The sequence below is a fragment of the Meriones unguiculatus genome, chromosome 2 (assembly GCF_030254825.1).
Source record: "Meriones unguiculatus strain TT.TT164.6M chromosome 2, Bangor_MerUng_6.1, whole genome shotgun sequence".
Lineage (NCBI taxonomy): Eukaryota > Metazoa > Chordata > Mammalia > Rodentia > Muridae > Meriones > Meriones unguiculatus.
Window position 1 is genome coordinate 138,679,095 of NC_083350.1, and position 17,855 is coordinate 138,696,949.

The window sequence follows — 17,855 nt, forward strand, 5'->3', positions numbered from 1 at the left end:
AGCAGCCCTCAAAGTTGAGCATTTCAGAAGCAGGCTTTCCTGCAGCAGCGTTCCCAGGGCCTCTCACTTCCCCACGCGAGTCCGAAGGCTTTGGGACACTCGGGGTTTGTCTCTTTCTTTCTTTCTTTCTTTCTTTCTTTCTTTCTTTCTTTCTTTCTTTTCTTCCTTCCTTCCTTCCTTCCTTCTTTCTCTCTCTCTCTTTCCTTCCTTCCTTCCTTCCTTCCTTCCTTCCTTCCTTCCTTCCTTCCTTCCTTCCCTTCCTTCCTCTCCTTCCTTCCTTCCTTCCTTCCTTCCTTCTCTCTCTCTCTCTCTCTCTCTCTCTCTCTCTCTCTCTTCCTTCTTAAACAGCTTTTCAGAGTGTTTGAGAGAGACCCTTTGTAAAGTGTTAGGTTTGTACGTTTTGCGTGGGGAGACGCGGTTTTCTGTATTAAGGTTGCGAGCTTCCAGGGGCAGCGGTGAGGCTCAGCGCAGGGAGAGGCGGCAGCAGGAGACGCGGCGTGTCCGTCATACGGGCCAGCAGATGGCCGGGTCCTCTGTGACGCGGCGTTCCCCGGCCCCCGGCCCCGCACGGCCCGGGAGGAGCGGGAGGAGCGGTCCCGAGGCCGGGGCCGCAGATTCAGCAGCAGCGGCAGCATGAACCGCTACCAGCCAGCAGTGGTGATCGACAACGGCTCGGGGATGATCAAGGCGGGCCTGGCTGGGACCCGGGAGCCCCAGTTCGTCTACCCGAACATTCTGGGCCGGACCAAGGGCCACAGCACTTCGGTGGACTGCGGCGAGCTGGGCCTGTGTGTAGGCGAAAAGGCACACGACCGCAGGAGCTTCCTGTCCATCAGGTACCTAGGGATGCTGGAGGCGGGTAGATGAGGAAGAGGGCGGAGCGTCCGGAGCTAAAGCCTCTTAAAAGACCAGGGAGAGAAACCCGAGGGCCTCAGCCAGCCACCCCTCAAAAAAAAACAAAAAACAAAAAACAAAAACAAAAAAAACCAACAACAAACCTCTGTTCTCTATATGCAAATATATTCAAAACGTACACAGGTGGCCTGTCCAGCTCCACATGCCCACGTAAGAATGCGACTTAAGGTATAGCTTTTGTCATTTGGCGTGGTCTCTTTAACTGTTTACAACTATACCAGAATGTGGGAATTTTCAACTTTTTGAAGTCACCTATCCCCAAAAGAGGAGGAAAAAATGGCCAAACAAAATGATTGCAGAAAATGGTAGCTGTTCACTGACAGTTCTTGTCACTGACCAGAGAGCAATAGATGAAAACAAAACAAAAACAGGAGAAAGGGTAAGTATTAAAGGCTTACTTCTAAGATTGGTGCCCTGCACCTTTAATTCTGGCAGAGGCAAGGGAATCTGAATTTCAGGCCAGCTTGTCCACATACTGAAATATGTACATATGTACGTACGTGTGTGTGTATGATTGTTTGTTTTTGATACAGGGTATCTCTGTGTAACCCTTGCTTCCCTGTCCCTTGTTCTGTAGACCAGGCTAACCTCGAACCCAGAGATCCATCTGCCTCTGCCTCCCGAGCCCTGGGATTAAAGGTGTGGGCTCCCGAGGCCTGTCTATAACTGAGTTCGAAGCTATCCACCAGGCCAACACCGTGAGATTCAAAACAAGAACTATAAAATAATAATATTTTTAAGCCAAATCTAAAAGCCACCACTAACAGCAAGCACAAGGCTTATGTATTTTCTTGTTCTCCCTGCAGCTATCCAGTAGACCGGGGTCTCATCTCTTCCTGGGGAGACATGGAGATCATGTGGAAACATATCTATGACTATAACCTGAACCTGAAGGCCAGTGATGGCCCGGTCTTGGTTACAGAGCCTGCGCTGAACCCAATGACAGACCGGCAACACATCTCCGAAGTGTTTTTTGAAAATCTGGGAGTCCCTGCCTTCTATATATCTGTCCAGGCCGTGCTGGCTCTCTTTGCTGCTGGCTTTACTACTGGCCTGGTGCTGAATTCAGGAGCGGGGATCACTCAGTGCGTGCCCATCTTTGAAGGTTACTGCCTGCCCCACGGTGTAAAGCAGCTAAATGTGGCAGGATTTGACCTCACCACCTACCTGATGATGCTGTTGAAGGATGATGGTGTCGCGCTGCTGAGAACCGGGGACAGAAAGATCGTTGCGGAAATTAAGGAGAACGCCTGTTATGTGGCCATGGACTATGAGGAGGAAATGGCCAAGGAACCGAGCCTAGAGAAAACCTACACCCTTCCTGATGGGAAGACTTTCAAACTCCATGAGCCAGTGTTTCGCTGCCCGGAGGCCCTCTTCTCTCCATGGCTTGTGAATGTTGACGAACCTGGCATCGACAAGATGTGCTTCAGCAGCATAATGAAGTGTGACACAGATCTCAGGAATTCCTTCTTCTCCAATATCCTCCTCTCCGGAGGATCAACCTCGTTTCCTGGTTTGGATAAGCGACTCATTAAGGATGTGGCAAAGCTGGCACCTGCCAATACCCCTGTGCAAGTTACATCTCCCCCGGAGCGGAAAATATCAGTGTGGATGGGAGGGTCTATTCTTGCATCCTTGTCTGCCTTCCAAGACATGTGGATCACGGCTGCAGAATTCGAAGAAGTTGGGCCCAATATAGTACACCAAAGATGCTTCTGAAATGCAGACAAAATGAGAAGTAAAATGTGTTGAGTGTGCACAGCAAAACACTTTGGATATTCTGATTCTGGGAGAACAACAACAACAACAAAAAAATATTTCTGTTATTGGGGTGGCCACTTTCTTTTTAAAAATGTTTTGGTAGCTGTGGGGACTGAGTTTCACTCATACTAAGTGCTCTGCCACTGAGCTATATTTCCAGCTCTCTTTTTTACTTTATGTTTTCAGACAGAATCTCCTGCTAAATTGCCTAGGTTGTACTTAGACTTGTAATCCAGGTAGCTGGGAATACAGGCTTGTAACTTTGGGCCTGGCTCTCTTGAATGATTATGACAGGGCAGGAAACAATGTAATCCCGTGTTGTATGAGATAATTTACAGCACAGAAACTGCAGAAAACAGCCAAGGCTACACAAGAGAAACCCTGTCTCAAACAACAACAACAAAGTCTTTTTCTTTCTTTCTTTCTTTCTTTCTTTCTTTCTTTCTTTCTTTCTTTCTTTCTTTCTTTCTTTCTCCTTCCTTCCTTCCTTCCTTCCTTCCTTCCTTCCTTCCTTCCTTCCTTTCTTTCTTTTTTCCTGGAGACAGGGTTACTTTGTGTAGCCTTAGCTATCTTGGACTCACTTTGTCGATGAGATTGGACTCGAACTCACATTATCAACCTGCCTCTGCCTCCCTGAGTGCTGGGATCACGGGTGTGCCATGGTCAGAAAGTCGTCCTCTAGTCTAACTTGAGCTCATTTCTAGACTTAGGGATTTCCTGAGATCTAACAAGTGTTACTTGTCCATAAAAACACATCAAATGTGTTTAGAGGAAGCATTATTCCTGACTTTTCCCTTGGAAAGGGAGCAATGTACAGTGCTTTATTTATTTATTTATTTATTTTTGATGACTATCTTGGTATGGGAGTCCTTGCTGGACTAGCATCCTGTAACCCAAACTGCTCTTGAACTTCAGTAACTTCTTTCTTGCCTCCACCTCCTGATGTTGACAACACAAGTCTACGCCACTGACCTAGCTTAAAATACTCTTTGTCAAATGAATAAGATTTTAAGGCTATTGAGGTTTAAGGAAGAAGGTTGCTGTAGGAAGGAGAAATGACTCCATAACTGGCGTCTATCAAGCACAGCATGATATTAGAACAGGAGGACAGAGAATGAGCTATTCTGACAATGTGGGGTTGCATGAACATTAGACAATGAACAAAGCATATATCCTAGGTTGTAGTGGATTGAGGGGTGTGACCAGAAAGGTAAATTAAGCCTAAGAATGGAAAGTACTGTTATAGGGAGCCAAAGACGACCACTCAGACACAATTTATGGCCAATTGAAAGTCTTTATTCTAGATTTCTGGGATTACACTGAGGATTCGGGTCCTAAGTGCCCGGAGCGTGGGGTTTTTGAAAGCAAAAAAAAAAAAACGAAAACAAACAAACACCAAAAAACATGTCCTGGCATCTCCCTCAGAAGCTGTAGGGGGTAGGTGCAAGCAAGCAATTTAACAAGCTAAGATAAGCTGCTGGCTGGAGGCAGATTTAGCAGAAGCTAAGATAAGTTAGCTAGGGCATCTTGACCTTGGGTTCCTAGAACAGAACTGAGTAATTTCCAAGGCATTCTTCATTAAGAAGATCAACTTCTTCTTAAATCTGAGATGACCTCAGCAAGAACAAAAGATGGAGCAACCTCTGCACTCTCTCACCCCACCCCAGTCTTTATAGTTATGTGCTCTCACAGCAGAGGAGAGCAACAAATATTTAACTGCAGGAGACCAGAGACTTTTTATTAAGATGACTGAAGGGTTAATTTGGAGTATAAAATTGGACTGGGAAGGTTCTAGAGAGTCAGTGGTCTGTTAGAACGTTATTAGTTCAGATGTAAAGTAGCCACATGTTTGTACTCAGGACTATAGACAATGGGAATTAAAAGGAAGAACTTTCAGAGACTGACAAGAAAGACTTGGTGCCTAGTTAGGTAGACATGAAGCCCCGGAAATTAGGCTCTGAGATGACCTGGATCTCAATGGGACAATGGTAGAAATGTGATGTGTTCAGTCAGTGCAGTGAGCATTGTTACAGTGAGTCTGTCTACTATTCAGGAGGATCTTTAGAGCCCAGATGTTCAGGGCTAACCTGGACAGTGTATTCCCTCAAAGCTTGGGTCCTGGAACCCTGACTAGTGTCAGCCAGGGAATGGAGAAAGGATAGACAGACAGGGTTACAGAAAAGCTAGGTCAGTAGAGGTGTGCTCACTCGGATGGAATGGCACCTCAGCAGACAACTCAGAAGCTCAGCACGTGTACTAGGTATGGCATAGAGATAAGGGTTATTGAGACTCCATGTAGGAGGTCTCTGTAGGTGAGTAGCCTCTGAGTGTGAAAATCCAGGAGATGTCTACTTGGGCCAGAAGAAGAATTGAGACTGAGACTGAGACTGAGGAGAAGAAAAGACCAAGTCCGCTATTACCCAATTAAAGCAAGCTGTGTTTTGAGGTGCACCCTGAACTGGCCAGCCAGCTGCCTCACCCTAAATTGGGATTTGAGGGAGCAGCCCCTACTGGCCTCTTGAAGTTTTATAGGAGTGACAGGATGCTTTCAGAGGTCAGAGAGCTGGCTGCTATACATTGTTAGAGAGATAAAATGAAAGGGAAGGAACTAGGGTAAAGATAATACAACATGTGAATGGGGTTGCAAGCAGTTTACTTACGATCTAAACACAAGAACTTATTCTTACTTACAAATAGAAACCTTAATTTTCAAGGACTTAACATAAGACAAATAGGAACTTACTTTTATCTGTCTTAACTGCAAACAGAGCCCTTAACCTGCAAGGCATATAGTTCCAAAATATATTAGGTCTCCCATTAATTTGCAAGGTATGTTGTTCCTGTTTTGCCCTCACAGAATGAGCCTGGCCCATATGGGGAAATGGCTTTGCCATCTTTCTATTGCTGTGTCCCTGTCAATAATACACATTCCTTCAACTTTGCTTTTCCTTCTCCATACAACACATAGAAGAAGTAAAAAACGAAACAAATCCTACCAGTCTAGTAAGAAACAGCATTCAACACTAAATTTTGAGTGTTAGTAGCTTCAGTGTACTTAAACATAAAATGATCAGAGGGTTCAATACAAGTCCATGCTTAGGGAAGACCCGAGGAGGTTTGGCTCTGGGGCTAGGCTTAAAGAATGGCTAGAATTTAGATTTATTAGAAGCTGGGTGTAGTGGCTTACTCACCCAGCCTGTGTAATTTCAAGGGAAGCAGAGGCAGGAGGATTGCAGCAAATTCAAAGTCAGTCTAGTCTGGTCTGTTTAGTGAGTTCCAAGCCAGCCAGTGCTACATAGGTTGACTGTAGGAGTGCCTTTCCAATGTATTTAAGTGCTGTAGCAAGCACATCCATGGGTGTCCCAGGGATCTGGAAAGGAGAGGGTTTATTTCAAGAATGAACACTTTTCCTGTTACTCTTTATATATTGGTTTTAGCCGATAGCGAGAGCACTGCAAGCAGCCCTTGAGGAGACAGTGTCTTCTGATGTGAGTTCTCCCTTCTGCACTTCCTGACCTTGTTTGTGGTGGCCAAGAGGACATTCCTTCTAGGTTTTGTCTGTGTGGGCAATTTTCTGTAGTCCTTGGGCTACATTTGGGTCAAGGTTTGTGCTTGAGAGAGGAACTGCAGATCACCTGGACCCCCGTTTAGGTTAGACTATGTACCAGCTGTCTGACCTAAGCAAAATGTTTTAAAACTACAGTTCCTCACTGATAAGGAGAGACTGCTCAAGGTCATTGTGACCAACATACTTAAAGGCACATAAAAAGACAAAAAATTTGTTTATAGAACAAATTTGCAGAGGCAGGCAGTTACAGAGAGCATGCTGAGGTCCTGACTGGCCTGCTGGTGGCTGCCTTTCCCTCAGAGTGAGCACACCTCTACCCACCCAGCTCTTCTGTATGCCTGGATGTGTCTCTGTCCTTTCTCCATTCCCCTTGGGTTCCAGGACCCAAGCCTTGAGGGAGTCAGTAGTATGTTGTCTAGTTGAAGTGACACCTACTCTATAGAGTCAAAATGACGCCTTTGCACTATCCAGAACATTGTATTGGATTTTGGCTGATCCCTGGTTTATGCAGGGTTTTCCTCGTTTGTTCATCTTTTGTTTGGTTTTGTTTGTTTTTCGAGACAGGGTTTCTCTGTGCTGCGTTGGCTGTCCTGGACTCGCGTTGTAGATCAGGCTGGCCTCGAACTCCCACCAACTTGCCTGATTGCCTCCCGAGTGCTGGGATAAAAAGCATAAGCCACCAACACCCGGCTCGTTTCTTTTTCTTTAACTTATTTATTTACTTATTAGTAGGACTCTAGTCTTTCCTTCTGCCGCGTGGGTTTCAGAGATGGAACTCAGCTTGCTGGGCTTGGTATGAAGCACCTTTACCACTGAACCCTCACCGGTTCCCTGTTTTTGTCTTCTGAGACGGGTTTCACAAATGCCGTCCAGACCCCACGATGGCTTTGAATCCTACAGCTGTGAGCCTCTGCACCGATTTACGCAGTTGTGTCTTTTGGGCTGTCTTTCTCCATCACCAGTGGTGATCTTAGAAGGGGCTGTGAGTTTTTGCTTTCCATCTCTTTCCCCTTCCATGCCTTCTGTGGTCCTCTCCCAGTAGAAAAATAGGCCCCCAATTGATCAGAAGCCCTCCCCGACCTGTAAAGAACTGTAGGGAAAAAGAACAGAGGTATGAAAAGAATGTACAAGAAGAGAGTAATTTGGCCTGATAAAACAAAGCAAAACAAAACAAAACAACAAAAAAAAAAGAGGATGGCTCCTGCCACAGCCTCCGAAATACTGAGATTACAGACTTGTGCCGTCTACCCTTGGTTTTTTTTTTTTTTTTTTTTTTTCTCACTAAGTAAACCAGGCTCACAGACACTGAACCACCAACCAAAGAGAATGCCTGGGCTGGACCTAGACCCCCTACACATATGTAGCAGATGTGCAGCTAGGTCATCATATGGGTCCTCTAAACAATGGAAGTAGGGGCCATCTCTCCTACCTGCCTTTGGATCCCTTTCCCCTAGTTGGGCTTCCTTGTCTGGCCTCAGCGGGAAGGGATCAGCTTAGTTCTGCTGTGACTTGTGCCAGGGTGGGTTGGTACCCCTTGGGGAGGGGAGGCCCCTTCTCTGAGGAGTGAGGGCATCAGGCAGATGGAGAAATGAGGGTGGGATTGGGAGGGGAGGAGGAAGAGGCCTGGGATCAGGCCCTTAAAACTTAATTAATCGCTTAAATAAATAATTGGGAGGAGGAACAAAACATAAAAAAAAAAACATCAAGTTTTTTGGAACTTCCCTTTTAGAAGCTAAGTCTCAGAGATGTTCGCGCGTGAATGGCCGTGCACACAGCAGGAAAATACACTGTTTTGTTTTTGGCGGGAGACCGTGTGAGGCGGAAGAGGGATAAAGGGAGCCTGAAGGAGTGCGCAAGCGCACTAGCCGCGGGCGCCAGCCAATCAGCGCGCGCCGACTCGGGTATTTAAGGGCGCGCCCGGCGTGGCCCGGCGTCTAACCCTGAGATGTGACTCCCGTGGGTCACGTCCTTTCCGGCTCCCGCGCTCGCTGTTTTCCTCGCTGACTTCCAGCGGGCGGGAAAGTCCAGGCCCACGGAGGCTCACCGCGCGCTCCCGAACTGCCACACAAAAAACGTCAGCGCCGGCGCCGTGGCCCGGAGCCCTGCGGCGCCAGGCCGTCCAGCCCCACACCCGCCTGGAGGCCGCGGCCGGCCTGGGGTCTCCGGACCCCGCTGCCGCCGCGAAGAGCTGGGCTCTGTCAGCCGCGGGGCGCCCGGGGCTAGGGCGAGGCCGGGCGAGCGCCGCAGGGACAGGAACGGAGCTGGTTCCCGCCTTCGGTGCTTCCCTGAGCTGTGGGAAGAGCACCCGGAACCCGGTTCCCACAGCCCACCCCCGCTGGGGAGAGGCCCTGCTGCCCAGGGGTCCTCCAGAACCTGCGACCCCCAGGGCTGGGGCCAGAATTGCTCAAGCAATTCCCCCAAAGTAGCTTCCTTTCCGAACATTTCATGCCAGGGCGGTGCCTTCACTCCTCTGTACCCTTGTGAGGTGCTAGCCAGGCCACGAGCCCCACAACTTCTTTTCATTTTGTAGAGGAGAGGGTGTCGTGGCAGTCACTGTCTGCTTGGTATGGAACGGGAACCTGACTGGCAGTGACCTTAGCAAGGTTTCCCATCTGCTGTTTTAGAAATTGGATTGCGGCAGGGCGCAAGCATCAAAATAAAACAGCATCAGATAGCGAACCAAGGTCAGGGGTCAGGGACATAGGGGATTACTGAACAAACTTAACTCCTTAGTGGGTTGACATCTCAAGGGCAGGTAAGTACAGAGGTTTTTAGGGTATTAGCAACGGTTTACATTTACACAAATGTAAGCATTTTCTCAATACTATATAAGACAAAGCATTTTTCTCAACACTATATAAGTGTAGCTGTCTTCAAGTCTAGCTCTCCTGTTTTGGAGCAGGACCCAGCAAGAGAGTTCATCTGTCCCTGGAGGAATTCAAGGCTGTGGATGTCATGGCCTGTTGTGCTGGACTTTCTACTTGCTCAGCAAACACTCCCAACTGAACTATGTTCCCAATCCTGAGGCTGGGCTTGAGCTCCTCATCCTCTTTGTCTGCTAAGTCCTTTTAACGTCAGTCACCAACGGGGCAGAGTTCCTGGACTGCAGTTAAAGATGTCTTTTGTTCTTGCTCCATCTAGTGGTACTTCTGAGTTTCCACATTTAGAAAATTCGTGCTGTTGTTGAGCCTTCAGAGGATAGCCATAGACTAAGAAAGGCTTTCAATGGAAAAAGGAAAGAGAGAGAGAGAGAAGAAAGAAAGATGATAGTGGTTTAATTAAAACATTTTAAGTTGTTGTTGTTTGAGATAGTTTTAGTATGTGCCTAGACTTATTTTGCCTTGTGATCTTGCTTCAGTCTTTAGAGTACTGGGGTGTAGGAATGGACCACCATGGGCAATAATTTAAATTTTGTTGTCCTGTATCTAGGTTTGAAAACTTCACTTTAATTACAAGAATTCCAGGGGTTGGGGATTTAGCTCAGTGGTAGAGCGCTTGCCTAGCAAGCGCAAAGCCCTGGGTTCTGTCCTCAGCTCTGGAAAAAAAAAAAAAAAAGACAAAATAGCAAGAATTCCAAAGAAAAATTACAAACATTTTGGCAAGATTACTACATAATATTGGAATAAGAAAGGACTATTGAATTCATTCAACAGTTTATATGAAAACTGTAGATACTAGATAATTATGGCACATGTTACCTGTGTCAGTCAGGGTTCTCTAAAAGAATAGAACTGATAGAATGAACCTATCTGTCTGTCTGTCTATCTATCATCTATCTCTATGAAAAGGGGTTTATTAGAATGGCTTACAGGCTGTGGTCCAACAATGCTTATCTACCAAGGGAAGGTGCAATTACCAGTAGTTGCTGAGTCCACGAGGCTGGACATCTCAGCTGGTCTTCAGTATGCACTGGCATCCTGAAGAAGTTGGCTCCAGTGCCATTGAAGGAACGGACTTGCCAGGGACAGTAAGAGTAAGCTTACTCTCTTCCATGGCTTCATATAGGCTGCCAGCAAGTGTGGCCCAGAATAAAGGTTGGCCATCCCACCTCAAAAGGTCTAGATTAAAAGAGGGTCTTCCAACTTCAAATGATTTAATTAAGAAAGAATCCCTCTCAGGTGCTTGAGTTAATTTGATACATAATAGTCAGTTTGGCAACTGAGACTAGCCATCCCATTACCTATTGCTCTATTATAGATGAAAATAATGCTCAAATGTTACTGTTGTTCTAGAATGTAAACGCTAGAATGTAAACGGCTGCTTGGAGGGTTCTAAATGACTTGTTGTCATCTTTGTTTTCGTCTTCTCCTCCTTTCAGTAATCTTGCCTTTCAAATTCTACACCAGCTCTCTGTTCATTATGCTGAATTCCAGGCTATCTTATTTAGCATTAATTTTACCATGATTTTCTGATTCAGAGCAACAACCTTCGTGTATACCTGGCTGCATCCTTGGCTTATTTCCTGTATCTGCCTCCTTCCCCAACTTTCCGTGTGTGTGTGTGTGTGTGTGTGTGTGTGTGTTTTATGATGGGAAGCCCAATATCTTTCACTATTTTATAAACAGTTGACTCTTGTTGTTTGTAGTTCTTGTGCAATATATTCTGTCAACAATGAATAGCATGTAATGAACCATTGTTCCTAGAAGTAATACAGCCTCAGGCTCCTGGGAGCCTCCGTCCACATTTTTGTCAATGGATCAATACATTACACGCAAGCATTTTTGTTTTAAGACACCTTCTTTAATGCACATTGATAATTCGTTAGCACCAAGCATCACGTCCCGCAACACCAACTTGTGTCTGAAGAATACTCCTTCCTTGTGCACAGGAATAAACGTTAGATGACATGAGCTCTGCGTGGGCGTCATCTTAAACAGCAAAACCACTAAGAAAAATGTGTGTGTGTATGTGTGGGGGAAGTATGATAATGTGAAAACACTGCTTAACAGGGCACAGAAAGGCAGGATTGCTTTGTTTATCCTTAGTTGGCAGTGTATCTGGGCTAATCAAATTTTTTGCCACCCTGCATATGTCTAAATGACTATGAGAGCACCTGGGTTACTGAATTTTGAGGTTACACAAAGTTTCAGTGGTTAGATGTGATACATACCTAAAATCTCAGTACTCAGGAGGCCGAGGCAAAAGAATTTAAGAGTTCAAAGCCAGCCTGAGCTACTGTTATAATAAGACCTGTCTGAAACAGCTTTGGTGGGCAGTTCAGTTACTCTACAAATATTAAGAATTAGCTTTATGAGTCCCGGGGATTGAAACCAGAGCTTTGTATATCCTAGGCAGGTACCCTACCAACCGGAACACTCCCAGCCCCTTTTCCTTTTTATTAAGTCCAAGCTAGCAGCCCATGGCATAGTGCCGCACGTGTTCATAGTGAGGCTTGCCACCTCACTTAAACTTCTCTTGAAAGGTGCTCACATGGCTACCCGGGTGTGTCTGGTCTCCTAGGTAATTTCAAATACAGTCAAACTACTGATGATGATAATTATCGCACAGTACGAATAAAACAAAAACAACAACCAAGCTCCATCAGAGTAAACCATGAACTCTAAAACTGTAATATCTCTTTATATATATATATATATATATATATATATATGATTGAAAAGGTTCTTCTCTCATACAATACATCCCCACCAAAGTCTGCCCTCCCTCCACTCCTCTTAGCTCCCCGCAAGCTCCCCTGTCCCCTCAACCCACTTCCCCTCCATTTCCCTTCAGAAAAGAGCAGACCTCCAAGAGACAACAATGTGACAAGACAGAACACAATCTAATAGGACAAGGCGAAAGCCCTCATATCCAAGCTGGCCAACGAGAGGAAAACAGTCCCAAGAACAGGCAAGAGCGAGACACACCTGCTCCCGCAGATAGGAGTCCCACAAGAAGCCAAGCTATCAGTCACAACACGTATGCAGAGGACCTGGCGCAGACCCGTGCAGGCCGCCCGACAGGCCACTTCAGTCTCTGTGAGCCCGTGTATTCTCCCTAGAGCCCTCCTTGTTACTTAGCCACTCAGCGTCTGTGCACTGCAGCTTAGTTGTCATATACTTAACTAATGCCCACTTGTAAATGAATACATACCACATTTTTCTTTCTGGGTCTGGGTTACCTCACACAGGATGATTTCCTTCCAGTCGCATCCATTTGCCTACAAATTTCATGATAATCGCTTTTTAAAACAGCTGAGTATTAATCCACTGTGTAAGTCACCACATTTTCTTTATTTATTCTTTCATTGAGGGACATTTAGGTCCCCCTTCCCCCAGTTTCTGGCTATTATGAATAAAGCAGCTATAACCATAGTTAAGCAAGTTTCTGTGTGGTAGGATGGAGCATCCTTCGGGTATATGGCCAAGGGTGGTATTGAGAGACCACCTGGAAATGAGAAAAAACAACTGTGATTCTTTGAATTGAAGCCAGGTGCAGAGAGCTCTTGAAGGGTGGGGTGAACTGTTCTGAGAAACAACCAGCTGTAAACTCTACAACCAGCTGTAAACTATAGAGCAAAGTGATCCGATTTTCAGGTATAAAAACCCCGTGCTTTGCATGTTCGGGATCGTCTCCTATCTTTGGAGGGGTGACTCTATCGTGATAGCAATAAAACCTCTTGCTTTTTGCATCGAGTTGTGGTCTGAGAGTTCCTGGGAAGGGTGCGATCCTGAACAGTGAGACTCTAGGTCTTACAGTATAGCTAGGCCTTGAAGTAGGTTGATTCCCCAAGTTCCCGAGGAACCACCATTCTGATTTCTGTAGTGGTTGTACAATTTTGCACAAGGTTGTACAAGTCTCCCCAGCAACGGAGGAGTGTTCCCCTTGCTCCACTTCCTCACCATCATGAGTTGTCATGATTGTCTTAGCCATTCTGACAGCTGTCAGGGAGAATCTAAATGTAGTTTTGGTTTGAATGTCTCTGATGGCTGAGACTATTGAACATTTCTTTAAATGTTCCTCAGCTATTTGAGAATCCTCTACTGAGAATTCTCTTGACCCCATCTTTTAATTGGATTATTTGGCTTTGCCATATCTTCCCATCCCCAGAAATTTTCTGAATTGAGGTAAGGACAAAAGGTGAAGATCATTTTTTCTCTTTAATTCTCTTGAGGTAGTGCTGTCTAACAGAAACAAAAATAGCAAAAATACACAAGGCTTAGGCCAAAGTTTTCAAGCATTACCATCTGCAGTAGTCTCCATAGGAGACAGAGGAGTGGATGGAGAAACAGAGATAGTAAAAATGGTGAGGAAGGTTTTTAAGTTTTTTTTTAATTATTATCATTTATTATAATTTATTCAATTTGTATCCCAGCTGTGACCCTCTCCCTCGTCTCCTCCCAATCCTACCCTCCCTCCCTCTTCTCCCCTATGCCCCTCCCCTAGTCCACTGATAGAGGAAGTCCTCCTCCCCTTCTATCTGATCCTAGCCTATCAGGTCTCATCAGGACTGGTTGCATTGTCTTCCTCTGTGGCCTGGTAAGGCTGCACCCCCTCCCCCAGGGCGAGGTGATCAGAGAGCCTGCCACTGAGTTCAGGCCCAAGAAAGCCCCATCTCCTCTTGCTAGGGACCCCACTTGGAGACTGAGTCTATGGGCTACATCTGAGCCGGGGTTTTAGTTCCTCTCCATGCATTGTCCTTGGTTGGGGTATCATTCTCTTCAGGGCCCCCAGAGCTCAGGTTTTTTTTTTTTTTGGCTCTGTTGGTCTCCTTTTGGAGTTCCTGTCTCCTCCACGTCTTTCTATCTCCCCCTTCTATCATAAGATTCCCTGCACTCTGCCCAAAGTTTGGCTATGAGTCTCAGCCTCTGATTTGATAGCTTGATTAGTAAAGTCTTATTGAGACCATCTGTGGTAGGCTCCTGTCCTGTTTTCCTGTCTTCTCCTGCTTCCTATGTCTATTGTGTTTGTCCTTCTGAATGAGGATTGAGCATCTTATACCCATCAGAATGGCTAAGATAAAAGAAAAACCTCAAGTGACAACACATGCTAGAGATGATGTGGAGAAAGGGGAACCCTTCTCCATTGCTGGTGAGAATGTAAACTTGTACAACCACTTTGGAAATCAATCTGGCCCTTTCTCAGAAAATTAGGAATAGTGCTACCTCAAGATCTAGCTATACCACTCCTAGGCATATATCCAAAATATGCTCAAGTATACAACAAGGACATTTGTTCAGCCATGTTTGTAGCAGCTTTATTTGTAGTAGCCAGAATCTGGAAACAACCCAGATGTCCCTCAACTGAGGAATGGATGCAGAAATTGTGGTACATTTGCACATTGGAATACTACTCAGCAATTAAAAACAAGGAAATCATGAAATTTGCAGGCAAATGGATGGAACTAGAAAAGATCATCTTGAGTGAGGTAACCCAGAAGCAGAAAGACACACAAGGTATATACTCACTAAGAAGTAGATATTAGCCATATAATATAGGATAAACATACTAAAATTTATACTCCTAAGAAGCTAAACAAGGAAGACCCTAGGGAATATGCTCAATCCTCATTCAGAAGGTTTTAAAGTTTTAACTGATATAGGATTGCATTACTTTTCCCTGGTTTGACAGGCATCTCAGGCTAGCTTTAAACTAATAGAGATCCTCTGAGTTGGGATTAAATGCAGGGACAACTTTCCTCAGCAGGGCAGAGTATTTTAAGGGAAAAATGGGCTCCCTGTAAATAGTGACTTAAAATTAACAGAGTCGCAAAGGAAGACCACAATTTAAGGGTTTGGTTTTCCTGTGTTTTTCGGTGGTGCTGAGGACTGACCTGCTCTGGCACTGAGCTGTAATGCCAGGCCCAGCAACTTAGACTTTTGTGTTAGCACCAATGATTTGAAAGTATTAGTACACACTTTGAAATAAAATGTACTCAATAAATAATGAATTGGTTGCTCTTTGTTTCTCAGTTTCAGAGAATAGCCTGTATCCTTTGAACTTCTGGAGTGTCAGGAATGCCTTCTTCATGCTGGGCCTTTGAAATATACCTAATATCTTATGCTAATGAAACGCCTCAGAATGCAGACTGTCAGAAAACCTGGCCATGATTTCTACCCTATGATTCAACTCAGCCTTTCTAGAGAGGAGGGAGGTTAGAGATGGAGTCACATGGTTAGTGATTTGACCAATCGCAGCCATAAGGAACCACTAAGAAAAACTGGACACACTGAAGCCTGGATGAACTTAGCTGTTTGGTGAACTCTGTGCTGTGCTGGGAGGATATGAACTGAGCAGCAGAAACTTCGCCGTGAGATCTTTTCCTACCTCACCCTGTGTGTCTGGTTCTGACATAAATCCTTCTGTTCTAATGAAGCTGTGATTACTGCTCTGCCGAGACAACTCGGTGAGTACCCATTCCTGAGCCTGATGAGCTGCGTTTGGTAGCAGGAAGCAACTCCTGAAAGTTGTTTTTTATTTTCATTTGTGTGCCATGACACATGTATACACATGCTACACACACACACACACACACACACACAGAGAGAGAGAGAGAGAGAGAGAGAGAGAGAATTAAAGTAGATGCTCTAAGTATAACACTTTTCTGAATTCTGTGAGTTATAGTGAACTGTCAAGCCTAAGGGTGAGGCAGAAAGTTTTCAAAGAGAATTTAGCAACCCAGGGCCCTCCAACTGCATGGAGCTACACATATCCCTCTCCAAACAAAGTAACCAATTACTTGGCCCTAACAACCTTAACAGTTCTGTAGAAACCCTCTCCTAACTCTGTTTTTGTGACCAAACACACTGTCCTGGAACAGTGTGACTCAGCCTGGCCTGGTTTTACATGCACATATAGTAAGACTAACTGTGCCCTTAAGATGAAAGTTTAGGGGGGGAGAATCCCGTAATTATCATCCTATGCCTGTGCATGATTAAGCATACATATTGCTAAGTACACATATGTACATTTATGTACATGGAAAGGACATGTGCAGTATACAGGGGCTCAATCAAAACAAAACCCCATCTAGACCCTACCTCTACCAACCAAGTCCTCCTCCTCTTCCTCCTGGACCCACAAAAAGGAAGTCCTGAGGGCAGCACAGCCTTGCAGCATATCGGCTCATCTCTTTTGACTTGCTCTGAATAAAACGTCTTGTTATTTACTGTCTGCGTGTGTTTCACTCTCAGCCAGTCTAGTGAAACCTGTTAATTTTAGTGAAAGATGTCTCAAAAAGTGTTTAGCAAGAGACGTCACAAAAAATAAGGTGGAGGAAGGCTTCTGGTGTCGATCTCTGGCCTCTATATGAATACATGCACACAGGCACATACACATGAGCAAGTACACACATGTACCACACCTACGTCATGAAGGCATAATTACAGCTATAAAAGCAGTTTTAAAAAATAAGATTAGTACTTAAGAAAGATACTGATTTATTCAAGTTTTTTTTTTTTTTGTTTGTTTGTTTTAAGACAGGGTTTCTCTGTGTAGCCCTGGCTGCCCTGGAACATGCTCTATTGACCGGGTTGGTCTCGAACTCGCAGAGATCTGCCTGCCTCTGCCTCCTGAGTGCTGGGACTAAAGGCATCTGTCACCGGGTTCAAGTAGTACTTAAAAATTTTTATTTATTTTGCCTGTCTTGGCATTCAGAGGACAACTTGTTCTCCCTTTCCACCATGGGGATTCCAGGGGTCAGACTTGGGTTTTCAGGATTGGTAGCAGCTGCCGTTACTCACTGAGTCATCTCGCTGGACAGAAAAATGTATTTTCATATGAATAATTTTTTCATGAGTGTATTGTGGCTAAAATGAAAAACACTACTTACACATATCATTTGTTGAAAATAGTTGCATACACATAATCTTCTTTTAATGCAAGTAGCTTGTTAAACTGAAGCAAGGGACTCCTTTTCAACTTGGAAGAGAAATGCAAAACTAGTTGAATACAAGGGCACCAAGGAGTTACATGTAACCTCATGTGCCAGATAATAACCATCTTTCCAGCCTACAAGCAAGGATGCATATTGATCAGAGAAGGAAAACACATTTGTTCACAGATGATTTACAGCTTTAAGAGGGTGAAAAAGCTTGGCAGAAACATCTGGACACCTAAGTCAGTGCTGTTGGAAAACTTCTCATATTCAAAGACACTGGGGGTGGGCAACTAAAATAGTGTTGAATGGGCTGGAGAGATGGCTCAGAAGCCAAGAGAACTGGCTGCTCTTCCAGGGAACCTGGGTTCAATTCCCAGCACCCACATGGCAGCCCACAACAACTTAAATCCAATCCCATGGGTACTGACACAATCTTCTGGCCTCTGCAGGCACTGCATATGTATGATACAAAGTCATACATGCAAACAAAACACCCATATACATTAAACAAAAATAAGTTCTCAAAAGTTTTAAAACATAATTTGAAATTGGGGTTTTCCATTTCATTTAATAATAATTATTTTTCCAGGTCTGTCTTTTTTGAAAAAGCAAAACAAAGAAACAAAACAACAACAACAAAACTTGTCTTAGTTTTATGACATCCTTGTAAGGTAAGACAACTACCACAATCTCCCTTTTCAAGTGGAGAAACTGAAACCCAGAAAGGTAAAATTGCTTGAGGAAAGTCAAGAGCAGACCCGATAGCTTAAACACCAACCCATTCAACAT

At 44.9% G+C, this 17,855-nt stretch overlaps 1 protein-coding gene across 1 annotated transcript; it reads left to right on the forward strand.

The window, feature by feature from the left end:
• The first annotated feature begins 629 nt into the window (after positions 1 to 629).
• Positions 630 to 4,072, forward strand: Actrt3 (actin related protein T3). The gene is made up of 2 exons (XM_021631999.2): positions 630 to 836; positions 1,722 to 4,072. Exons 1-2 carry the CDS (start codon positions 634 to 636, stop codon positions 2,635 to 2,637), a joined length of 1,119 nt encoding a protein of 372 aa, XP_021487674.1. The 5' UTR covers positions 630 to 633; the 3' UTR covers positions 2,638 to 4,072.
• Positions 4,073 to 17,855: the final 13,783 nt, after the last annotated feature.